The sequence below is a fragment of the Salvelinus alpinus genome, chromosome 11, assembly GCF_045679555.1.
Source record: "Salvelinus alpinus chromosome 11, SLU_Salpinus.1, whole genome shotgun sequence".
NCBI classification, from domain to species: Eukaryota; Metazoa; Chordata; class Actinopteri; order Salmoniformes; family Salmonidae; genus Salvelinus; species Salvelinus alpinus.
Genome location: NC_092096.1, coordinates 74,361,176 through 74,388,794, shown reverse-complemented (window position 1 = coordinate 74,388,794; position 27,619 = coordinate 74,361,176). Strand labels below are relative to the sequence as shown.

General features: G+C 36.6%; 1 protein-coding gene across 1 annotated transcript in view; it reads left to right on the top strand.

The window, feature by feature from the left end:
* Nucleotides 1-23,366, top strand: part of asgr1a (asialoglycoprotein receptor 1a) — a 48,334-nt gene extending 24,968 nt beyond the window's left edge. Inside the window, exons 6-8 of the mRNA XM_071334248.1 lie at nt 21,971-22,128; nt 22,210-22,319; nt 23,057-23,366. Coding sequence (XP_071190349.1) covers nt 21,971-22,128; nt 22,210-22,319; nt 23,057-23,216 — 428 coding nt within the window. The 3' untranslated portion in view covers nt 23,217-23,366. The remainder of the gene's footprint in view (nt 1-21,970; nt 22,129-22,209; nt 22,320-23,056) is intronic.
* The last annotated feature ends 4,253 nt before the right edge of the window (nt 23,367-27,619 follow it).

Sequence of the window (27,619 nt, the reverse complement as noted above, 5' to 3'; positions counted from 1 at the left end):
GGTAATGAGTGGAGGACAGAGGAGCCTCTTAAAGAAGAAGTTACAGGTCTGTGAGAGCCAGAAATCTTGCTTGTTTGTTATTGACCAAATACTTATTTTCCACCATAATTTGCAAATAAATTCATTAAAAATCCTACAATGTGATTTTCTGGATTTTTTTCTCTCATTTTGTCTGTCATAGTTAAAGTGTACCTATGATGAAAATTACAGGCCTCTCTCATCTTTTTAAGTGGGAGAACTTGCACAATTGGTGGCTGACTAAATACTTTTTTGCCCCACTGTATGTGTCTATGTGTCTATGTGTCTATGTGTCTATGTGTCTATGTGTCTATGTGTCTATGTATCTATGTATCTATGTGTCTATGTGTCTATGTGTCTATGTATCTATGTGTCTATGTGTCTATGTATCTATGTATCTATGTGTCTATGTGTCTATGTGTCTATGTGTCTATGTGTCTATGTGTCTATGTGTCTATGTATCTATGTATCTATGTGTCTATGTGTCTATGTATCTATGTGTCTATGTGTCTGTGTGTCTGTGTGTCTGTGTGTCTGTGTGTCTATGTGTCTGTGTGTCTGTGTGTCTATGTGTCTATGTATCTATGTGTCTATGTGTCTATGTGTCTATGTATCTATGTGTCTATGTGTCTATGTATCTATGTGTCTATGTGTCTATGTGTCTATGTGTCTATGTGTCTATGTATCTATGTATCTATGTGTCTATGTGTCTATGTGTCTATGTGTCTATGTGTCTATGTATCTATGTATCTATGTATCTATGTGTCTATGTATCTATGTATCTATGTGTCTATGTGTCTATGTGTCTATGTGTCTATGTATCTATGTGTCTATGTGTCTATGTGTCTATGTGTCTATGTGTCTATGTATCTATGTATCTATGTGTCTATGTGTCTATGTATCTATGTGTCTATGTGTCTATGTATCTATGTGTCTATGTGTCTATGTGTCTATGTATCTATGTATCTATGTGTCTATGTGTCTATGTATCTATGTATCTATGTGTCTATGTGTCTATGTATCTATGTATCTATGTGTCTATGTGTCTATGTATCTATGTGTCTATGTGTCTATGTGTCTGTGTGTCTGTGTGTCTGTGTGTCTGTGTGTCTGTGTGTCTGTGTGTCTATGTGTCAATGTATCTATGTGTCTATGTGTCTATGTGTCTATGTATCTATGTGTCTATGTGTCTATGTGTCTATGTATCTATGTGTAGTGTGTCTATGTATCTATGTGTCTATGTGTCTATGTGTAGTGTGTCTATGTATCTATGTATCTATGTGTCTATGTATCTATGTGTCTATGTGTCTATGTGTCTATGTATCTATGTATCTATGTGTCTATGTATCTATGTATCTATGTGTCTATGTGTCTATGTATCTATGTGTCTATGTGTCTATGTATCTATGTATCTATGTATCTATGTGTCTATGTGTCTATGTATCTATGTATCTATGTGTCTATGTGTCTATGTGTCTATGTGTCTATGTATCTTTGTGTCTATGTGTCTATGTGTCTATGTATCTATGTGTCTATGTGTCTATGTGTCTATGTGTCTATGTATCTATGTATCTATGTGTCTATGTGTCTATGTATCTATGTATCTATGTGTCTATGTGTCTATGTGTCTATGTGTCTATGTATCTATGTGTCTATGTGTCTATGTGTCTATGTGTCTATGTGTCTATGTATCTATGTGTCTATGTGTCTATGTGTCTATGTGTCTATGTATCTATGTGTCTATGTGTCTATGTGTCTATGTGTCTATGTGTCTATGTATCTATGTATCTATGTGTCTATGTGTCTATGTGTCTATGTATCTATGTATCTATGTGTCTATGTGTCTATGTGTCTATGTGTCTATGTGTCTATGTATCTATGTGTCTATGTATCTATGTGTCTATGTGTCTATGTGTAGTGTGTCTATGTGTCTATGTGTCTATGTGTCTATGTGTCTATGTGTCTATGTGTCTATGTGTCTATGTGTCTATGTGTCTATGTATCTATGTATCTATGTGTCTATGTGTCTATGTGTCTATGTGTCTATGTATCTATGTGTCTATGTGTCTATGTGTCTATGTGTCTATGTGTCTATGTATCTATGTGTCTATGTGTCTATGTGTCTATGTGTCTATGTGTCTATGTGTCTATGTGTCTATGTATCTATGTGTCTATGTATCTATGTATCTATGTGTCTATGTGTCTATGTATCTATGTATCTATGTGTCTATGTGTCTATGTATCTATGTGTCTATGTATCTATGTGTCTATGTGTCTATGTGTCTATGTGTCTATGTGTCTATGTATCTATGTGTCTATGTGTCTATGTGTCTATGTGTCTATGTATCTATGTATCTATGTGTCTATGTGTCTATGTATCTATGTGTCTATGTATCTATGTATCTATGTGTCTATGTGTCTATGTGTCTATGTGTCTATGTATCTATGTATCTATGTGTCTATGTGTCTATGTGTCTATGTGTCTATGTATCTATGTGTCTATGTATCTATGTGTCTATGTGTCTATGTGTAGTGTGTCTATGTGTCTATGTGTCTATGTGTCTATGTATCTATGTGTCTATGTGTCTATGTATCTATGTATCTATGTGTCTATGTGTCTATGTGTCTATGTGTCTATGTATCTATGTGTCTATGTGTCTATGTATCTATGTATCTATGTGTCTATGTGTCTATGTGTCTATGTGTCTATGTGTCTATGTGTCTATGTGTCTATGTGTCTATGTATCTATGTGTCTATGTATCTATGTGTCTATGTGTCTATGTGTCTATGTGTCTATGTATCTATGTGTCTATGTGTCTATGTATCTATGTATCTATGTGTCTATGTGTCTATGTGTCTATGTGTCTATGTATCTATGTGTCTATGTGTCTATGTATCTATGTATCTATGTGTCTATGTGTCTATGTGTCTATGTGTCTATGTGTCTATGTGTCTATGTGTCTATGTGTCTATGTATCTATGTGTCTATGTATCTATGTGTCTATGTATCTATGTGTCTATGTATCTATGTGTCTATGTGTCTATGTATCTATGTGTCTATGTGTCTATGTGTCTATGTATCTATGTGTCTATGTGTCTATGTGTCTATGTGTCTATGTGTAGTGTGTCTATGTGTCTATGTGTCTATGTGTCTATGTGTCTATGTGTCTATGTGTCTATGTGTAGTGTGTCTATGTATCTATGTGTCTATGTGTCTATGTGTAGTGTGTCTATGTATCTATGTATCTATGTGTCTATGTATCTATGTGTCTATGTGTCTATGTGTCTATGTATCTATGTATCTATGTATCTATGTGTCTATGTATCTATGTATCTATGTGTCTATGTGTCTATGTATCTATGTGTCTATGTGTCTATGTGTCTATGTGTCTATGTATCTATGTATCTATGTATCTATGTATCTATGTGTCTGTGTGTCTATGTGTCTATGTGTCTATGTGTCTATGTGTCTATGTATCTATGTATCTATGTATCTATGTGTCTATGTGTCTATGTGTCTATGTGTCTATGTGTCTATGTGTCTATGTGTCTATGTGTCTATGTGTCTATGTGTCTATGTATCTATGTGTCTATGTGTCTATGTGTCTATGTATCTATGTGTAGTGTGTCTATGTATCTATGTATCTATGTGTCTATGTGTAGTGTGTCTATGTATCTATGTGTCTATGTGTCTATGTGTAGTGTGTCTATGTATCTATGTATCTATGTGTCTATGTATCTATGTGTCTATGTGTCTATGTGTCTATGTATCTATGTATCTATGTATCTATGTATCTATGTATCTATGTGTCTATGTGTCTATGTGTCTATGTATCTATGTGTCTATGTGTCTATGTGTCTATGTGTAGTGTGTCTATGTATCTATGTGTCTATGTGTCTATGTGTCTATGTGTCTATGTGTCTATGTGTCTATGTATCTATGTGTCTATGTATCTATGTGTCTATGTGTCTATGTGTCTATGTATCTATGTGTCTATGTGTCTATGTATCTATGTATCTATGTATCTATGTATCTATGTGTCTATGTGTCTATGTGTCTATGTGTCTATGTATCTATGTGTCTATGTGTCTATGTGTCTATGTGTCTATGTATCTATGTGTAGTGTGTCTATGTATCTATGTGTCTATGTATCTATGTGTCTATGTATCTATGTGTCTATGTGTCTATGTGTCTATGTATCTATGTGTCTATGTGTCTATGTATCTATGTATCTATGTATCTATGTATCTATGTGTCTATGTGTCTATGTGTCTATGTGTCTATGTATCTATGTGTAGTGTGTCTATGTGTCTATGTGTCTATGTGTCTATGTGTCTATGTGTCTATGTGTCTATGTATCTATGTATCTATGTGTCTATGTGTCTATGTATCTATGTGTCTATGTGTCTATGTGTCTATGTGTCTATGTGTCTATGTGTCTATGTGTCTATGTGTCTATGTGTCTATGTGTCTATGTGTCTATGTGTAGTGTGTCTATGTATCTATGTGTCTATGTGTCTATGTGTAGTGTGTCTATGTATCTATGTGTCTATGTGTCTATGTGTCTATGTGTAGTGTGTCTATGTATCTATGTATCTATGTGTCTATGTGTCTATGTATCTATGTGTCTATGTATCTATGTGTCTATGTGTCTATGTATCTATGTGTCTATGTGTCTATGTGTCTATGTGTCTATGTGTCTATGTGTCTATGTGTCTATGTGTCTATATGTCTATGTGTCTTTGTGTCTATGTGTAGTGTGTCTATGTGTCTATGTATCTATGTGTCTATGTGTCTATGTGTAGTGTGTCTATGTATCTATGTGTCTATGTGTCTGTGTCTATGTGTAGTGTGTCTATGTATCTATGTATCTATGTGTCTATGTGTCTATGAATCTATGTGTCTATGTATCTATGTGTCTATGTGTCTATGTGTCTATGTGTCTATGTATCTATGTGTCTATGTATCTATGTATCTATGTATCTATGTGTCTATGTGTCTATGTGTAGTGTGTCTATGTATCTATGTATCTATGTGTCTATGTGTCTATGTATCTATGTGTCTATGTATCTATGTATCTATGTGTCTATGTGTCTATGTGTCTATGTGTCTATGTATCTATGTATCTATGTGTCTATGTGTCTATGTGTCTATGTGTCTATGTGTCTATGTATCTATGTGTCTATGTATCTATGTGTCTATGTGTCTATGTGTAGTGTGTCTATGTGTCTATGTGTCTATGTGTCTATGTGTCTATGTATCTATGTGTCTATGTGTCTATGTATCTATGTATCTATGTGTCTATGTGTCTATGTGTCTATGTGTCTATGTATCTATGTGTCTATGTGTCTATGTATCTATGTATCTATGTGTCTATGTGTCTATGTGTCTATGTGTCTATGTGTCTATGTGTCTATGTGTCTATGTATCTATGTGTCTATGTATCTATGTGTCTATGTATCTATGTGTCTATGTATCTATGTGTCTATGTATCTATGTGTCTATGTGTCTATGTGTAGTGTGTCTATGTGTCTATGTGTCTATGTGTCTATGTGTCTATGTATCTATGTGTCTATGTGTCTATGTATCTATGTATCTATGTGTCTATGTGTCTATGTGTCTATGTGTCTATGTATCTATGTGTCTATGTGTCTATGTATCTATGTATCTATGTGTCTATGTGTCTATGTGTCTATGTATCTATGTGTCTATGTGTCTATGTGTCTATGTGTAGTGTGTCTATGTGTCTATGTGTCTATGTGTCTATGTGTCTATGTGTCTATGTGTAGTGTGTCTATGTATCTATGTGTCTATGTGTCTATGTGTAGTGTGTCTATGTATCTATGTATCTATGTGTCTATGTATCTATGTGTCTATGTGTCTATGTGTCTATGTATCTATGTATCTATGTGTCTATGTGTCTATGTATCTATGTATCTATGTGTCTATGTGTCTATGTATCTATGTGTCTATGTGTCTATGTGTCTATGTGTCTATGTGTCTATGTGTCTATGTATCTATGTATCTATGTGTCTATGTGTCTATGTGTCTATGTGTCTATGTGTCTATGTGTCTATGTGTCTATGTGTCTATGTGTCTATGTGTCTATGTGTCTATGTGTCTATGTATCTATGTGTCTATGTGTCTATGTGTCTATGTATCTATGTGTAGTGTGTCTATGTATCTATGTATCTATGTGTCTATGTGTAGTGTGTCTATGTATCTATGTGTCTATGTGTCTATGTGTAGTGTGTCTATGTATCTATGTGTCTATGTATCTATGTATCTATGTATCTATGTATCTATGTGTCTATGTGTCTATGTGTCTATGTGTCTATGTGTCTATGTGTCTATGTATCTATGTGTCTATGTATCTATGTGTCTATGTGTCTATGTGTCTATGTATCTATGTGTCTATGTGTCTATGTATCTATGTATCTATGTATCTATGTGTCTATGTGTCTATGTGTCTATGTGTCTATGTATCTATGTGTAGTGTGTCTATGTGTCTATGTGTCTATGTGTCTATGTGTCTATGTGTCTATGTGTCTATGTGTCTATGTATCTATGTATCTATGTGTCTATGTGTCTATGTATCTATGTGTCTATGTGTCTATGTGTCTATGTGTCTATGTGTCTATGTGTCTATGTGTCTATGTGTCTATGTGTCTATGTATCTATGTGTCTATGTGTCTATGTGTCTATGTGTAGTGTGTCTATGTATCTATGTGTCTATGTGTCTATGTGTAGTGTGTCTATGTATCTATGTGTCTATGTGTCTATGTGTAGTGTGTCTATGTATCTATGTATCTATGTGTCTATGTGTCTATGTATCTATGTGTCTATGTATCTATGTGTCTATGTATCTATGTGTCTATGTGTCTATGTGTCTATGTGTCTATGTGTCTATGTGTCTATGTGTCTATGTGTCTATGTGTCTTTGTGTCTATGTGTCTATGTGTAGTGTGTCTATGTGTCTATGTATCTATGTGTCTATGTGTCTATGTGTAGTGTGTCTATGTATCTATGTGTCTATGTGTCTATGTGTCTATGTGTAGTGTGTCTATGTATCTATGTGTCTATGTGTCTATGTATCTATGTGTCTGTGTATCTATGTGTCTATGTGTCTATGTGTCTATGTATCTATGTGTCTATGTATCTATGTATCTATGTATCTATGTGTCTATGTGTCTATGTGTAGTGTGTCTATGTATCTATGTATCTATGTGTCTATGTGTCTATGTATCTATGTGTCTATGTATCTATGTGTCTATGTGTCTATGTGTCTATGTGTCTATGTGTAGTGTGTCTATGTATCTATGTATCTATGTGTCTATGTGTCTATGTGTCTATGTATCTATGTGTCTATGTGTCTATGTGTCTATGTGTCTATGTGTCTATGTGTCTATGTGTCTATGTGTCTATGTGTAGTGTGTCTATGTATCTATGTGTCTATGTGTCTATGTGTCTATGTATCTATGTGTCTATGTATCTATGTATCTATGTGTCTATGTGTCTATGTGTCTATGTGTCTATGTGTCTATGTGTCTATGTGTAGTGTGTCTATGTATCTATGTGTCTATGTGTCTATGTGTCTATGTGTAGTGTGTCTATGTATCTATGTATCTATGTGTCTATGTGTCTATGTATCTATGTGTCTATGTATCTATGTATCTATGTGTCTATGTGTCTATGTGTCTATGTGTCTATGTGTCTATATGTGTCTATGTATCTATGTGTCTATGTGTCTATGTGTCTATGTGTCTATGTGTCTATGTGTCTATGTGTCTATGTGTAGTGTGTCTATGTATCTATGTATCTATGTGTCTATGTATCTATGTGTCTATGTGTCTATGTATCTATGTATCTATGTGTCTATGTATCTATGTATCTATGTGTCTATGTGTCTATGTATCTATGTGTCTATGTGTCTATGTGTCTATGTGTCTATGTGTCTATGTGTCTATGTGTCTATGTGTCTATGTGTCTATGTATCTATGTGTCTATGTGTCTATGTATCTATGTATCTATGTGTCTATGTGTCTATGTATCTATGTGTCTATGTGTCTATGTATCTATGTATCTATGTGTCTATGTGTCTATGTGTCTATGTGTCTATGTGTCTATGTGTCTATGTGTCTATGTGTCTATGTGTAGTGTGTCTATGTATCTATGTGTCTATGTATCTATGTGTCTATGTGTCTATGTATCTATGTGTCTATGTGTCTATGTGTCTATGTATCTATGTGTAGTGTGTCTATGTATCTATGTATCTATGTGTCTATGTGTCTATGTGTCTATGTATCTATGTGTCTATGTGTCTATGTGTCTATGTATCTATGTGTAGTGTGTCTATGTATCTATGTGTCTATGTGTCTATGTGTCTATGTGTCTATGTATCTATGTGTAGTGTGTCTATGTATCTATGTGTCTATGTATCTATGTGTCTATGTGTCTATGTATCTATGTGTCTATGTATCTATGTGTCTATGTATCTATGTGTCTATGTGTCTATGTATCTATGTGTCTATGTGTCTATGTGTCTATGTATCTATGTGTAGTGTGTCTATGTATCTATGTATCTATGTGTCTATGTGTCTATGTATCTATGTGTAGTGTGTCTATGTATCTATGTATCTATGTGTCTATGTGTCTATGTATCTATGTGTAGTGTGTCTATGTATCTATGTATCTATGTGTCTATGTGTCTATGTATCTATGTGTCTATGTATCTATGTGTAGTGTGTCTATGTATCTATGTGTCTATGTATCTATGTGTCTATGTGTCTATGTGTCTATGTATCTATGTGTAGTGTGTCTATGTATCTATGTATCTATGTGTCTATGTGTCTATGTGTCTATGTGTCTATGTGTAGTGTGTCTATGTGTCTATGTGTCTATGTGTAGTGTGTCTATGTATCTATGTATCTATGTGTCTATGTATCTATGTGTCTATGTGTCTATGTATCTATGTATCTATGTATCTATGTATCTATGTGTCTATGTGTCTATGTGTCTATGTGTCTATGTGTCTATGTGTCTATGTATCTATGTGTCTATGTGTCTATGTGTCTATGTATCTATGTATCTATGTGTCTATGTGTCTATGTGTCTATGTATCTATGTGTCTATGTGTCTATGTATCTATGTGTCTATGTGTCTATGTGTCTATGTATCTATGTGTCTATGTGTCTATGTGTCTATGTGTCTATGTGTCTATGTATCTATGTATCTATGTGTCTATGTGTCTATGTGTCTATGTGTCTATGTGTCTATGTGTAGTGTGTCTATGTATCTATGTGTCTATGTGTAGTGTGTCTATGTATCTATGTGTCTATGTGTCTATGTATCTATGTGTCTATGTGTCTATGTGTCTATGTGTAGTGTGTCTATGTATCTATGTATCTATGTGTCTATGTGTCTATGTATCTATGTGTCTATGTATCTATGTGTCTATGTGTCTATGTGTCTATGTGTCTATGTATCTATGTGTCTATGTATCTATGTGTCTATGTATCTATGTGTCTATGTATCTATGTGTCTATGTGTCTATGTGTCTATGTGTCTATGTATCTATGTGTCTATGTGTCTATGTATCTATGTATCTATGTGTCTATGTGTCTATGTGTCTATGTATCTATGTATCTATGTATCTATGTGTCTATGTGTCTATGTGTCTATGTGTCTATGTGTCTATGTGTCTATGTATCTATGTATCTATGTATCTATGTGTCTATGTGTCTATGTGTCTATGTGTCTATGTGTCTATGTGTCTATGTGTCTATGTGTCTATGTGTCTATGTGTCTATGTGTCTATGTGTCTATGTATCTATGTATCTATGTGTCTATGTGTCTATGTGTCTATGTGTCTATGTATCTATGTATCTATGTGTCTATGTGTCTATGTGTCTATGTATCTATGTGTCTATGTGTCTATGTATCTATGTATCTATGTATCTATGTGTCTATGTGTCTATGTGTCTATGTATCTATGTGTCTATGTGTCTATGTGTCTATGTGTCTATGTATCTATGTATCTATGTGTCTATGTATCTATGTATCTATGTATCTATGTGTCTATGTGTCTATGTGTCTATGTGTCTATGTATCTATGTGTCTATGTGTCTATGTATCTATGTGTCTATGTATCTATGTGTCTATGTGTCTATGTATCTATGTGTCTATGTGTCTATGTGTCTATGTGTCTATGTGTCTATGTGTCTATGTATCTATGTGTCTATGTATCTATGTGTCTATGTGTCTATGTATCTATGTATCTATGTATCTATGTATCTATGTGTCTATGTATCTATGTGTCTATGTGTCTATGTATCTATGTGTCTATGTGTCTATGTATCTATGTGTCTATGTGTCTATGTGTCTATGTGTCTATGTGTCTATGTGTCTATGTGTCTATGTGTCTATGTGTCTATGTATCTATGTATCTATGTGTCTATGTGTCTATGTGTCTATGTGCAGTGTATCTATGTGTCTATGTGTCTATGTATCTATGTGTCTATGTATCTATGTGTCTATGTATCTATGTATCTATGTGTCTATGTGTCTATGTGTCTATGTATCTATGTATCTATGTATCTATGTGTCTATGTATCTATGTGTCTATGTATCTATGTATCTATGTATCTATGTATCTATGTGTCTATGTGTCTATGTATCTATGTGTCTATGTATCTATGTATCTATGTGTCTATGTGTCTATGTGTCTATGTATCTATGTGTCTATGTGTCTATGTATCTATGTATCTATGTGTCTATGTGTCTATGTGTCTATGTGTCTATGTATCTATGTGTCTATGTGTCTATGTGTCTATGTGTCTATGTGTCTATGTATCTATGTGTCTATGTGTCTATGTGTCTATGTGTCTATGTGTCTATGTATCTATGTGTCTATGTGTCTATGTGTCTATGTGTCTATGTGTCTATGTATCTATGTATCTATGTGTCTATGTGTCTATGTGTCTATGTATCTATGTATCTATGTGTCTATGTGTCTATGTGTCTATGTGTCTATGTGTCTATGTATCTATGTGTCTATGTATCTATGTGTCTATGTGTCTATGTGTAGTGTGTCTATGTGTCTATGTGTCTATGTGTCTATGTGTCTATGTGTCTATGTGTCTATGTGTCTATGTGTCTATGTGTCTATGTGTCTATGTGTCTATGTATCTATGTATCTATGTGTCTATGTGTCTATGTGTCTATGTGTCTATGTGTCTATGTGTCTATGTGTCTATGTGTCTATGTGTCTATGTATCTATGTGTCTATGTGTCTATGTGTCTATGTGTCTATGTGTCTATGTGTCTATGTGTCTATGTATCTATGTGTCTATGTATCTATGTATCTATGTGTCTATGTGTCTATGTATCTATGTATCTATGTGTCTATGTGTCTATGTATCTATGTGTCTATGTATCTATGTGTCTATGTGTCTATGTGTCTATGTGTCTATGTGTCTATGTATCTATGTGTCTATGTGTCTATGTGTCTATGTGTCTATGTATCTATGTATCTATGTGTCTATGTGTCTATGTATCTATGTGTCTATGTATCTATGTATCTATGTGTCTATGTGTCTATGTGTCTATGTGTCTATGTATCTATGTATCTATGTGTCTATGTGTCTATGTGTCTATGTGTCTATGTGTCTATGTATCTATGTGTCTATGTATCTATGTGTCTATGTGTCTATGTGTAGTGTGTCTATGTGTCTATGTGTCTATGTGTCTATGTATCTATGTGTCTATGTGTCTATGTATCTATGTATCTATGTGTCTATGTGTCTATGTGTCTATGTGTCTATGTATCTATGTGTCTATGTGTCTATGTATCTATGTATCTATGTGTCTATGTGTCTATGTGTCTATGTGTCTATGTGTCTATGTGTCTATGTGTCTATGTGTCTATGTGTCTATGTATCTATGTGTCTATGTATCTATGTGTCTATGTATCTATGTGTCTATGTATCTATGTGTCTATGTGTCTATGTATCTATGTGTCTATGTGTCTATGTGTCTATGTATCTATGTGTCTATGTGTCTATGTGTCTATGTGTCTATGTGTAGTGTGTCTATGTGTCTATGTGTCTATGTGTCTATGTGTCTATGTGTCTATGTGTAGTGTGTCTATGTATCTATGTGTCTATGTGTCTATGTGTAGTGTGTCTATGTATCTATGTATCTATGTGTCTATGTATCTATGTGTCTATGTGTCTATGTGTCTATGTATCTATGTATCTATGTATCTATGTGTCTATGTATCTATGTATCTATGTATCTATGTGTCTATGTGTCTATGTATCTATGTGTCTATGTGTCTATGTGTCTATGTGTCTATGTATCTATGTATCTATGTATCTATGTATCTATGTGTCTATGTGTCTATGTGTCTATGTGTCTATGTGTCTATGTGTCTATGTATCTATGTATCTATGTATCTATGTGTCTATGTGTCTATGTGTCTATGTGTCTATGTGTCTATGTGTCTATGTGTCTATGTGTCTATGTGTCTATGTGTCTATGTATCTATGTGTCTATGTGTCTATGTGTCTATGTATCTATGTGTAGTGTGTCTATGTATGTATGTATCTATGTGTCTATGTGTAGTGTGTCTATGTATCTATGTGTCTATGTGTCTATGTGTAGTGTGTCTATGTATCTATGTATCTATGTGTCTATGTATCTATGTGTCTATGTGTCTATGTGTCTATGTATCTATGTATCTATGTATCTATGTATCTATGTATCTATGTGTCTATGTGTCTATGTGTCTATGTATCTATGTGTCTATGTGTCTATGTGTCTATGTGTAGTGTGTCTATGTATCTATGTGTCTATGTGTCTATGTGTCTATGTGTCTATGTGTCTATGTGTCTATGTATCTATGTGTCTATGTATCTATGTGTCTATGTGTCTATGTGTCTATGTATCTATGTGTCTATGTGTCTATGTATCTATGTATCTATGTATCTATGTATCTATGTGTCTATGTGTCTATGTGTCTATGTGTCTATGTATCTATGTGTCTATGTGTCTATGTGTCTATGTGTCTATGTATCTATGTGTAGTGTGTCTATGTATCTATGTGTCTATGTATCTATGTGTCTATGTATCTATGTGTCTATGTGTCTATGTGTCTATGTATCTATGTGTCTATGTGTCTATGTATCTATGTATCTATGTATCTATGTATCTATGTGTCTATGTGTCTATGTGTCTATGTGTCTATGTATCTATGTGTAGTGTGTCTATGTGTCTATGTGTCTATGTGTCTATGTGTCTATGTGTCTATGTGTCTATGTATCTATGTATCTATGTGTCTATGTGTCTATGTATCTATGTGTCTATGTGTCTATGTGTCTATGTGTCTATGTGTCTATGTGTCTATGTGTCTATGTGTCTATGTGTCTATGTGTCTATGTGTCTATGTGTCTATGTGTAGTGTGTCTATGTATCTATGTGTCTATGTGTCTATGTGTAGTGTGTCTATGTATCTATGTGTCTATGTGTCTATGTGTCTATGTGTAGTGTGTCTATGTATCTATGTATCTATGTGTCTATGTGTCTATGTATCTATGTGTCTATGTATCTATGTGTCTATGTGTCTATGTATCTATGTGTCTATGTGTCTATGTGTCTATGTGTCTATGTGTCTATGTGTCTATGTGTCTATGTGTCTATGTGTCTTTGTGTCTATGTGTAGTGTGTCTATGTGTCTATGTATCTATGTGTCTATGTGTCTATGTGTAGTGTGTCTATGTATCTATGTGTCTATGTGTCTATGTGTCTATGTGTAGTGTGTCTATGTATCTATGTATCTATGTGTCTATGAATCTATGTGTCTATGTATCTATGTGTCTATGTGTCTATGTGTCTATGTGTCTATGTATCTATGTGTCTATGTATCTATGTATCTATGTATCTATGTGTCTATGTGTCTATGTGTAGTGTGTCTATGTATCTATGTATCTATGTGTCTATGTGTCTATGTATCTATGTGTCTATGTATCTATGTATCTATGTGTCTATGTGTCTATGTGTCTATGTGTCTATGTATCTATGTATCTATGTGTCTATGTGTCTATGTGTCTATGTGTCTATGTGTCTATGTATCTATGTGTCTATGTATCTATGTGTCTATGTGTCTATGTGTAGTGTGTCTATGTGTCTATGTGTCTATGTGTCTATGTGTCTATGTATCTATGTGTCTATGTGTCTATGTATCTATGTATCTATGTGTCTATGTGTCTATGTGTCTATGTGTCTATGTATCTATGTGTCTATGTGTCTATGTATCTATGTATCTATGTGTCTATGTGTCTATGTGTCTATGTGTCTATGTGTCTATGTGTCTATGTGTCTATGTATCTATGTGTCTATGTATCTATGTGTCTATGTATCTATGTGTCTATGTATCTATGTGTCTATGTATCTATGTGTCTATGTGTCTATGTGTAGTGTGTCTATGTGTCTATGTGTCTATGTGTCTATGTGTCTATGTATCTATGTGTCTATGTGTCTATGTATCTATGTATCTATGTGTCTATGTGTCTATGTGTCTATGTGTCTATGTATCTATGTGTCTATGTGTCTATGTATCTATGTATCTATGTGTCTATGTGTCTATGTGTCTATGTATCTATGTGTCTATGTGTCTATGTGTCTATGTGTCTATGTGTAGTGTGTCTATGTGTCTATGTGTCTATGTGTCTATGTGTCTATGTGTCTATGTGTCTATGTGTCTATGTGTCTATGTGTAGTGTGTCTATGTATCTATGTGTCTATGTGTCTATGTGTAGTGTGTCTATGTATCTATGTATCTATGTGTCTATGTATCTATGTGTCTATGTGTCTATGTGTCTATGTATCTATGTATCTATGTATCTATGTGTCTATGTATCTATGTATCTATGTGTCTATGTGTCTATGTATCTATGTGTCTATGTGTCTATGTGTCTATGTGTCTATGTGTCTATGTGTCTATGTATCTATGTATCTATGTGTCTATGTGTCTATGTGTCTATGTGTCTATGTGTCTATGTGTCTATGTGTCTATGTGTCTATGTGTCTATGTGTCTATGTGTCTATGTGTCTATGTGTCTATGTGTCTATGTATCTATGTGTCTATGTGTCTATGTGTCTATGTATCTATGTGTAGTGTGTCTATGTATCTATGTATCTATGTGTCTATGTGTAGTGTGTCTATGTATCTATGTGTCTATGTGTCTATGTGTAGTGTGTCTATGTATCTATGTATCTATGTGTCTATGTATCTATGTGTCTATGTGTCTATGTGTCTATGTATCTATGTATCTATGTATCTATGTATCTATGTGTCTATGTGTCTATGTGTCTATGTGTCTATGTGTCTATGTATCTATGTGTCTATGTATCTATGTGTCTATGTGTCTATGTGTCTATGTATCTATGTGTCTATGTGTCTATGTATCTATGTATCTATGTATCTATGTGTCTATGTGTCTATGTGTCTATGTGTCTATGTATCTATGTGTAGTGTGTCTATGTGTCTATGTGTCTATGTGTCTATGTGTCTATGTGTCTATGTGTCTATGTGTCTATGTATCTATGTATCTATGTGTCTATGTGTCTATGTATCTATGTGTCTATGTGTCTATGTGTCTATGTGTCTATGTGTCTATGTGTCTATGTGTCTATGTGTCTATGTGTCTATGTGTCTATGTGTCTATGTGTCTATGTGTCTATGTGTAGTGTGTCTATGTATCTATGTGTCTATGTGTCTATGTGTAGTGTGTCTATGTATCTATGTGTCTATGTGTCTATGTGTAGTGTGTCTATGTATCTATGTATCTATGTGTCTATGTGTCTATGTATCTATGTGTCTATGTATCTATGTGTCTATGTGTCTATGTATCTATGTGTCTATGTGTCTATGTGTCTATGTGTCTATGTGTCTATGTGTCTATGTGTCTATGTGTCTATGTGTCTATGTGTCTTTGTGTCTATGTGTCTATGTGTAGTGTGTCTATGTGTCTATGTATCTATGTGTCTATGTGTCTATGTGTAGTGTGTCTATGTATCTATGTGTCTATGTGTCTATGTGTCTATGTGTAGTGTGTCTATGTATCTATGTATCTATGTGTCTATGTGTCTATGTATCTATGTGTCTGTGTATCTATGTGTCTATGTGTCTATGTGTCTATGTATCTATGTGTCTATGTATCTATGTATCTATGTATCTATGTGTCTATGTGTCTATGTGTAGTGTGTCTATGTATCTATGTATCTATGTGTCTATGTGTCTATGTATCTATGTGTCTATGTATCTATGTATCTATGTATCTATGTGTCTATGTGTCTATGTGTCTATGTGTCTATGTGTAGTGTGTCTATGTATCTATGTATCTATGTGTCTATGTGTCTATGTGTCTATGTATCTATGTGTCTATGTGTCTATGTGTCTATGTGTCTATGTGTCTATGTGTCTATGTGTCTATGTGTCTATGTGTCTATGTGTAGTGTGTCTATGTATCTATGTGTCTATGTGTCTATGTGTCTATGTATCTATGTGTCTATGTATCTATGTATCTATGTGTCTATGTGTCTATGTGTCTATGTGTCTATGTGTCTATGTGTAGTGTGTCTATGTATCTATGTGTCTATGTGTCTATGTGTCTATGTGTAGTGTGTCTATGTATCTATGTATCTATGTGTCTATGTGTCTATGTATCTATGTGTCTATGTATCTATGTATCTATGTGTCTATGTGTCTATGTGTCTATGTGTCTATGTGTCTATATGTGTCTATGTATCTATGTGTCTATGTGTCTATGTGTCTATGTGTCTATGTGTCTATGTGTCTATGTGTCTATGTGTCTATGTGTAGTGTGTCTATGTATCTATGTATCTATGTGTCTATGTATCTATGTGTCTATGTGTCTATGTATCTATGTATCTATGTGTCTATGTATCTATGTATCTATGTGTCTATGTGTCTATGTATCTATGTGTCTATGTGTCTATGTGTCTATGTGTCTATGTGTCTATGTGTCTATGTGTCTATGTGTCTATGTATCTATGTGTCTATGTGTCTATGTATCTATGTATCTATGTGTCTATGTGTCTATGTATCTATGTGTCTATGTGTCTATGTATCTATGTATCTATGTGTCTATGTGTCTATGTGTCTATGTGTCTATGTGTCTATGTGTCTATGTGTCTATGTGTCTATGTGTAGTGTGTCTATGTATCTATGTGTCTATGTATCTATGTGTCTATGTGTCTATGTATCTATGTGTCTATGTGTCTATGTGTCTATGTATCTATGTGTAGTGTGTCTATGTATCTATGTATCTATGTGTCTATGTGTCTATGTGTCTATGTATCTATGTGTCTATGTGTCTATGTGTCTATGTATCTATGTGTAGTGTGTCTATGTATCTATGTGTCTATGTGTCTATGTGTCTATGTGTCTATGTATCTATGTGTAGTGTGTCTATGTATCTATGTGTCTATATATCTATGTGTCTATGTGTCTATGTATCTATGTGTCTATGTATCTATGTGTCTATGTATCTATGTGTCTATGTGTCTATGTATCTATGTGTCTATGTGTCTATGTGTCTATGTATCTATGTGTAGTGTGTCTATGTATCTATGTATCTATGTGTCTATGTGTCTATGTATCTATGTGTAGTGTGTCTATGTATCTATGTATCTATGTGTCTATGTGTCTATGTATCTATGTGTAGTGTGTCTATGTATCTATGTATCTATGTGTCTATGTGTCTATGTATCTATGTGTCTATGTATCTATGTGTAGTGTGTCTATGTATCTATGTGTCTATGTATCTATGTGTCTATGTGTCTATGTGTCTATGTATCTATGTGTAGTGTGTCTATGTATCTATGTATCTATGTGTCTATGTGTCTATGTGTCTATGTGTCTATGTGTAGTGTGTCTATGTGTCTATGTGTCTATGTGTAGTGTGTCTATGTATCTATGTATCTATGTGTCTATGTATCTATGTGTCTATGTGTCTATGTATCTATGTATCTATGTATCTATGTATCTATGTGTCTATGTGTCTATGTGTCTATGTGTCTATGTGTCTATGTGTCTATGTATCTATGTGTCTATGTGTCTATGTGTCTATGTATCTATGTATCTATGTGTCTATGTGTCTATGTGTCTATGTATCTATGTGTCTATGTGTCTATGTATCTATGTGTCTATGTGTCTATGTGTCTATGTATCTATGTGTCTATGTGTCTATGTGTCTATGTGTCTATGTGTCTATGTATCTATGTATCTATGTGTCTATGTGTCTATGTGTCTATGTGTCTATGTGTCTATGTGTAGTGTGTCTATGTATCTATGTGTCTATGTGTAGTGTGTCTATGTATCTATGTGTCTATGTGTCTATGTGTCTATGTGTAGTGTGTCTATGTATCTATGTATCTATGTGTCTATGTGTCTATGTATCTATGTGTCTATGTATCTATGTGTCTATGTGTCTATGTGTCTATGTGTCTATGTATCTATGTGTCTATGTATCTATGTGTCTATGTATCTATGTGTCTATGTATCTATGTGTCTATGTGTCTATGTGTCTATGTGTCTATGTATCTATGTGTCTATGTGTCTATGTATCTATGTATCTATGTGTCTATGTGTCTATGTGTCTATGTATCTATGTATCTATGTGTCTATGTGTCTATGTGTCTATGTGTCTATGTATCTATGTATCTATGTGTCTATGTGTCTATGTGTCTATGTGTCTATGTGTCTATGTGTCTATGTGTCTATGTGTCTATGTGTCTATGTGTCTATGTATCTATGTATCTATGTGTCTATGTGTCTATGTGTCTATGTGTCTATGTATCTATGTATCTATGTGTCTATGTGTCTATGTGTCTATGTATCTATGTGTCTATGTGTCTATGTATCTATGTATCTATGTGTCTATGTGTCTATGTATCTATGTGTCTATGTGTCTATGTATCTATGTGTCTATGTGTCTATGTGTCTATGTGTCTATGTATCTATGTATCTATGTGTCTATGTATCTATGTATCTATGTGTCTATGTGTCTATGTGTCTATGTATCTATGTATCTATGTATCTATGTGTCTATGTGTCTATGTGTCTATGTGTCTATGTGTCTATGTGTCTATGTATCTATGTGTCTATGTATCTATGTGTCTATGTGTCTATGTGTCTATGTGTCTATGTGTCTATGTGTCTATGTGTCTATGTGTCTATGTGTCTATGTATCTATGTGTCTATGTATCTATGTGTCTATGTGTCTATGTATCTATGTATCTATGTATCTATGTATCTATGTGTCTATGTATCTATGTGTCTATGTGTCTATGTGTCTATGTATCTATGTGTCTATGTGTCTATGTATCTATGTGTCTATGTGTCTATGTGTCTATGTGTCTATGTGTCTATGTGTCTATGTGTCTATGTGTCTATGTATCTATGTATCTATGTGTCTATGTGTCTATGTGTCTATGTGTCTATGTGCAGTGTATCTATGTGTCTATGTGTCTATGTATCTATGTGTCTATGTATCTATGTGTCTATGTATCTATGTATCTATGTGTCTATGTGTCTATGTGTCTATGTATCTATGTATCTATGTATCTATGTGTCTATGTATCTATGTGTCTATGTATCTATGTGTCTATGTGTCTATGTGTCTATGTGTCTATGTGTCTATGTGTCTATGTGTCTATGTATCTATGTGTCTATGTGTCTATGTATCTATGTATCTATGTATCTATGTGTCTATGTGTCTATGTGTCTATGTGTCTATGTGCAGTGTATCTATGTATCTATGTATCTATGTGTCTATGTGTCTATGTGTCTATGTGTCTATGTGTCTATGTGTCTATGTGTCTATGTGTCTATGTGTCTATGTGTCTATGTGCAGTGTATCTATGTATCTATGTATCTATGTGTCTATGTGTCTATGTGTAGTGTATCTATGTATCTATGTATCTATGTGTCTATGTGTCTATGTGTCTATGTGTCTATGTGTCTATGTGCAGTGTATCTATGTATCTATGTATCTATGTGTCTATGTGTCTATGTGTCTATGTGTCTATGTGTCTATGTGTCTATGTGTCTATGTGTCTATGTGTAGTGTGTCTATGTGTCTATGTGTCTATGTGTCTATGTGTCTATGTGTCTATGTGTCTATGTATCTATGTGTCTATGTGTCTATGTGTCTATGTGTCTATGTGTCTATGTGTCTATGTGTCTATGTATCTATGTATCTATGTATCTATGTGTCTATGTATCTATGTATCTATGTATCTATGTGTCTATGTGTCTATGTGTAGTGTATCTATGTATCTATGTATCTATGTGTCTATGTGTCTATGTGCAGTGTATCTATGTATCTATGTATCTATGTATCTATGTGTCTATGTGTCTATGTGTCTATGTGTCTATGTGTAGTGTATCTATGTATCTATGTATCTATGTGTCTATGTGTCTATGTGCAGTGTATCTATGTATCTATGTATCTATGTGTCTATGTGTCTATGTGTCTATGTGTCTATGTGTCTATGTGTAGTGTATCTATGTATCTATGTATCTATGTGTCTATGTGCAGTGTATCTATGTATCTATGTATCTATGTATCTATGTATCTATGTGTCTATGTGTCTATGTGTCTATGTGTCTATGTGTCTATGTGTAGTGTATCTATGTATCTATGTGTCTATGTGTCTATGTGTCTATGTGTAGTGTGTCTATGTATCTATGTGTCTATGTGTCTATGTGTCTATGTATCTATGTGTCTATGTGTCTATGTATCTATGTATCTATGTATCTATGTGTCTATGTATCTATGTGTCTATGTGTAGTGTGTCTATGTATCTATGTGTCTATGTGTCTATGTGTCTATGTATCTATGTGTCTATGTGTCTATGTATCTATGTATCTATGTATCTATGTGTCTATGTATCTATGTGTCTATGTATCTATGTGTCTATGTATCTATGTATCTATGTGTCTATGTATCTATGTATCTATGTGTCTATGTATCTATGTGTCTATGTATCTATGTATCTATGTATCTATGTGTCTATGTGTCTATGTGTAGTGTATCTATGTATCTATGTATCTATGTGTCTATGTGTCTATGTGTAGTGTATCTATGTATCTATGTATCTATGTGTCTATGTATCTATGTGTCTATGTGTCTATGTGTCTATGTATCTATGTGTCTATGTATCTATGTATCTATGTATCTATGTATCTATGTGTCTATGTATCTATGTATCTATGTATCTATGTGTCTATGTGTCTATGTGTCTATGTATCTATGTGTCTATGTATCTATGTGTCTATGTGTCTATGTATCTATGTATCTATGTGTCTATGTATCTATGTGTCTATGTATATATGTATCTATGTGTCTATGTGTCTATGTGTCTATGTATCTATGTATCTATGTGTCTATGTGTCTATGTATCTATGTGTCTATGTGTAGTGTATCTATGTATCTATGTGTCTATGTGTAGTGTGTCTATGTGTCTATGTATCTATGTGTCTATGTATCTATGTATCTATGTGTCTATGTGTCTATGTATCTATGTGTCTATGTATCTATGTATCTATGTGTCTATGTATCTATGTGTCTATGTGTCTATGTATCTATGTATCTATGTGTCTATGTGTCTATGTGTCTATGTGTCTATGTATCTATGTGTCTATGTATCTATGACACTGTGTCAGGGTGCTGTGTGTCTATGTATCTATGTGTCTATGTGTAGTGTGTCTATGTGTAGTGTGTCTATGTGTCTATGTGTCTATGTGTCTATGTATCTATGTGTCTATGTGTCTATGTATCTATGTGTCTATGTGTCTATGTATCTATGACACTGTGTCAGGGTGCTGTGTGTCTATTGTAATATGTGAATGTGTGTATGTGTAGACACGGTGTCAGGGTGCTGTCCACTAGGCTGGGTGTTGTCTGGCTCCTCCTCCTCCTGCTACTTCTTCTCGTCTGGCGTGTTGCCATGGAACCAGGCTAGAGTCTTCTGCTCTGACCACCAGGCCCAGCTGGCTGTACTGAAGACTGAACAGGACTGGGTAAGACACACACGTAGGCAAGTACACACACACACCACACACACGCACATGTCCTAACTCTGTGTGTGTGTGTGTTGTCAGGACTTTGTAACAGGCAGTACCAAGCCGCTGTTCTTCTGGGTTGGACTGTCAGATGAGAGGACAGGAGAATGGGAGTGGGTGGATGGAACACCTTACATCATGGACCGCAGGTACCACTATGACTGTCTGGGTTCTGATAACATGGACCGCAGGTACCACTATCACTGTCTGGGTTCTGATAACATGGACCGCAGGTACCACTATCACTGTCTGGGTTCTGATAACATGGACCGCAGGTACCACTATCACTGTCTGGGTTCTGGTAACATGGACCGCAGGTACCACTATCACTGTCTGGGTTCTGATAACATGGACCGCAGGTACCACTATCACTGTCTGGGTTCTGATAACATGGACCGCAGGTACCACTATCACTGTCTGGGTTCTGGTAACATGGACCGCAGGTACCACTATCACTGTCTGGGTTCTGATAACATGGACCGCAGGTACCACTATCACTGTCTGGGTTCTGATAACATGGACCGCAGGTACCACTATCACTGTCTGGGTTCTGGTAACATGGACCGCAGGTACCACTATCACTGTCTGGGTTCTGATAACATGGACCGCAGGTACCACTATCACTGTCTGGGTTCTGATAACATGGACCGCAGGTACCACTATCACTGTCTGGTAACATGTGTGTTGTGATAACATGTGTGTTGTGATAATGTGTGTCTGTGTATCAGAACTCTTTATGTTTTGTAAGTGTCCATGTACCTGTGCTCCTTGAAATGTGTGAATTCTTCTTGACTGTAAAGGTGTGTTCCTGTGTGTGTTCTGACCGTGTGTGTATGTGTGTCTGTGTGTTTGTGTGTGTGTATATTCATGGTGTGTGTGTGTTCAGCCAGTGGAAGCCGGGCCAGCCTGATAACTGGAAAGGTCATGGTCTGGGTGGGACAGAGGACTGTGCTATGATACACGCCAACGGACAGCTGAATGATGATCACTGTTCCCGTAGTTACCGCTACGTCTGTCAGGGACACACACTGACACACACTCACTGATACACACATAACTCACACACTGACACACACACCAACAAGCTCTCACAGTCTCAGTGTAGAATTAGACTTGTATCCGCGTTCTCCAAACGTTATACTTCGAAGTGTTTTTGACACCCTGGGTTGACCCCTGCTCAGCATCGTTCAGTTTCACCAAACGTCAAATATATAAGATTAAGGGTTAAAGTTTGGGATAGGGTAAAAAAATACATATACTGAACAAAAATATTAACGCAACATGGAAAGTGTTGGTCCGATTTTTCATGAGCTGAAATAAAAGATGGTAGAAATGTTCGATAAGCACCAAAATCTGATTTCTCTCACATTTATTTCACAATGTGTTTCCATCCCTGTTAGTGAACGTTTCTCCTTTGCCAAGATAATTCATCCACCATAATGCATATCAAGAAGCTGATTAAACAGCATGATCACAGCACAGGTGCACCTTGTGCTGGGAACAATAAAAGGCACCTAAAATGTGCAGTTTTGTTCCACAATACAATGCCACAACTCAAGTTTTGAGGGAGCGTGTAATTGGCATACTGACTGCAGGAATGTCCACCAGAGCTGTTGTCAGAGAATTTAATGTGAATTTCTATACCATAGCAACATAATTTTAGAGATTTTTGCAGTACATTCCACCGGCCTCATAACCTCAGTACATGTGTACCCACGCCAGCTCAGGACCTCCACATCCGGCTTCTTCACCTGAGGGATCATCTGAGGATGGAGAGGGGGTGCTCAGGAGTATTTCTGTATGTAATAAAGCCCTTTTGTGCTGAAAAAAATCATTCTGATTGGCTGGGAATGCCCCCCATAGTGGGTGGACCTGGCTCCCAAGTGGGTGGGCCTATGCCCTCCCAGGCCCACTCATTGTTGCGCCTCTGCCCAGTCATGTGAAATCCATTGATTAGGACCTAATTTATTTATTTCAATTGATGGATTTCCTTCTATGAACCGTAACTCAGTAAAATCTTTGAAATTGCTGCATGTTGCGTTTATATTTTTGTTCAGTATAAATAAAAAAATACTGGGATCAAATACCCAACCTTCTGATCCAGAGTTATGCCCGTCAACCTCCCCTAGCAAAACCCAACCTTCTGATCCAGAGTTATGCCCGTCAACCTCCCCTAGCAAAACCCAACCTTCTGATCCAGAGTTATGCACGTCAACCTCCCCTAGCAAAACCCAACCATCTGATCCAGAGTTATGCCCGTCAACCTCCCCTAGCAAAACCCAACCTTCTGATCCAGAGTTATGCCCGTCAACCTCCCCTAGCAAAACCCAACCTTCTGATCCAGAGTTATGCCCGTCAACCTCCCCTAGCAAAACCCAACCATCTGATCCAGAGTTATGCCCGTCAACCTCCCCTAGCAAAACCCAACCTTCTGATCCAGAGTTATGCCCGTCAACCTCCCCTAGCAAAACCCAACCTTCTGATCCAGAGTTATGCCCGTCAACCTCCCCTAGCAAAACCCAACCATCTGATCCAGAGTTATGCACGTCAACCTCCCCTAGCAAAACCCAACCTTCTGATCCAGAGTTATGCCCGTCAACCTCCCCTAGCAAAACCCAACCTTCTGATGCAGAGTTATGCCCGTCAACCTCCCCTAGCAAAACCCAACCATCTGATCCAGAGTTATGCCCGTCAACCTCCCTTGCAAAACCCAACCTTCTGATCCAGAGTTATGCCCGTCAACCTCCCCTAGCAAAACCCAACCTTCTGATCCAGAGTTATGCCCGTCAACCTCCCCTAGCAAAACCCAACCTTCTGATCCAGAATTATGCACGTCAACCTCCCCTAGCAAAACCCAACCTTCTGATCCAGAGTTATGCCCGTCAACCTCCCCTAGCAAAACCCAACCTTCTGATCCAGAGTTATGCCCGTCAACCTCCCCTAGCAAAACCCAACCTTCTGATCCAGAGTTATGCCCGTCAACCTCCCCTAGCAAAACCAGGCCTTCTGATCCAGAGTTATGCCCGTCAACCTCCCCTAGCAAAACCCAACCTTCTGATCCAGAATTATGCACGTCAACCTCCCCTAGCAAAACCCAACCTTCTGATCCAGAGTTATGCCCGTCAACCTCCCCTAGCAAAACCCAACCTTCTGATCCAGAATTATGCCCGTCAACCTCCCCTAGCAAAACCCAACCTTCTGATGCAGAATTATGCCCGTCAACCTCCCCTAGCAAAACCCAACCTTCTGATCCAGAGTTATGCCCGTCAACCTCCCCTAGCAAAACCCAACCTTCTGATCCAGAGTTATGCCCGTCAACCTCCCCTAGCAAAACCCAACCTTCTGATCCAGAGTTATGCCCGTCAACCTCCCCTAGCAAAACCCAACCTTCTGATCCAGAGTTATGCCCGTCAACCTCCCCTAGCAAAACCCAACCTTCTGATCCAGAGTTATGCCCGTCAACCTCCCCTAGCAAAACCCAACCTTCTGATCCAGAGTTATGCCCGTCAACCTCCCCTAGCAAAACCCAACCTTCTGATCCAGAGTTATGCCCGTCAACCTCCCCTAGCAAAACCCAACCTTCTGATCCAGAGTTATGCCCGTCAACCTCCCCTAGCAAAACCCAACCTTCTGATCCAGAGTTATGCCCGTCAACCTCCCATAGCAAAACCCGGCCTTCTGATCCAGAGTTATGCCCGTCAACCTCCCCTAGCAAAACCCAACCTTCTGATGCAGAATTATGCCCGTCAACCTCCCCTAGCAAAACCCAACCTTCTGATCCAGAGTTATGCCCGTCAACCTCCCCTAGCAAAACCCAACCTTCTGATCCAGAGTTATGCCCGTCAACCTCCCCTAGCAAAACCCAACCTTCTGATGCAGAGTTATGCCCGGCAACCTCCCCTAGCAAAACCCAACCATCTGATCCAGAGTTATGCCCGTCAACCTCCCCTAGCAAAACCCAACCTTCTGATCCAGAGTTATGCCCGTCAACCTCCCCTAGCAAAACCCAACCTTCTGATGCAGAATTATGCACGTACAGTTGATGGTAATAGTTCTCATTGCCCATAGTGCCTGGTTTTTAAGGTATTTCTCGATGTCCTCTGGACATGGATAGACGTCCAATTTCAAAGTCGATCTCCCTGCACACAAACACACACACACACACACATACACCTACGGCAATGTCTCCCCACATAACACAAACAGCCTAGGTTCTGATGTTCTGATATTAAACCACTACAACACGTGTCAACATGTCTGATGTTCTGATATTAAACCACTACAACACGTGTCAACATGTCTGATGTTCTGATATTAAACCACTACAACACGTATCAACATGTCTGATGTTCTGATATTAAACCACTACAACACGTATCAACATGTCTGATGTTCTGATATTCGCACACTGCTCTTGCTAATATCACTGCTTATTAATAAGCTTTACTTATCGGCCTCAAGGCCTTCATCTGAGGTTTTAGTCCATATAGGTCAAGTTAGTGTTCGGGTTAGGGGAAAATTGACCTCAAAGAGGACAAAATACACGGGCACATGTTCTCTAATTCCATTGCTCCTAGGGATACAGCTTTATGAAAGTTGTTTTATGAGAGGTGAGAAAACATTAAGGTTAGGGCCTGAATAAAGGGTGAAGTTAAGGTTAGGGCAACGATGACTTAGTAACCTGTAAGACCTGGGGTTAGGTTAAGGTACAGGGTTAATTTACGGTTAGGGTTAGGATAGGGATAGGATTGGATTGGATGGGATAGGGTTAGGGTTAAAAAAGGGTTGGGATAGGGGTGGGGATAGGGGTTGGGATAGGGGTGGGGATTGGGGTTAGGGTTGGGGTTAGGCACATAACGGCACATACTCTCTAATTCTATATCTCCTCTGGATATATCTTTGCAAAAGTTATCCTGTGAGAGGTAAGAAAACATTCCCAGAAGAAAGTTAAGGTTATGATATATCTTTATAAAAGTTATCCTATGAGAGCTAAGAAAACATTCCTAGAGGTATGTTAAGGTTAGGATACATCTTTCTAAAAGTTATCCTGTGAGAGATGAGAAAACATTCCCAGAGGAAAGTTAAGGTTACGATATATCTTTATAAAAGTTATCCTGTGAGAGATGAGAAAACATTCCCAGAGGAAAGTTAAGGTTACGATATATCTTTATAAAAGTTATCCTGTGAGAGGTAAGAAAACATTCCCAGAAGAAAGTTAAGGTTACGATATATCTTTATAAAAGTTATCATGTGAGAGGTAAGAAAACATTCCTAGAGGAACGTTAAGGTTATAAAAGGTGTGGTTAAGGCCACTATCAAGGGCATGGCTTTGGAACCCCTGGATTGGGGTTAGGGTTAGGGTTAAACATGGCTTTGTAACCCCTGGGTTAGGGTTAGGGTTAGGGTTAGGGTTAAACATGGCTTTGTAACCCCTGGGTTGGGGTCAGGG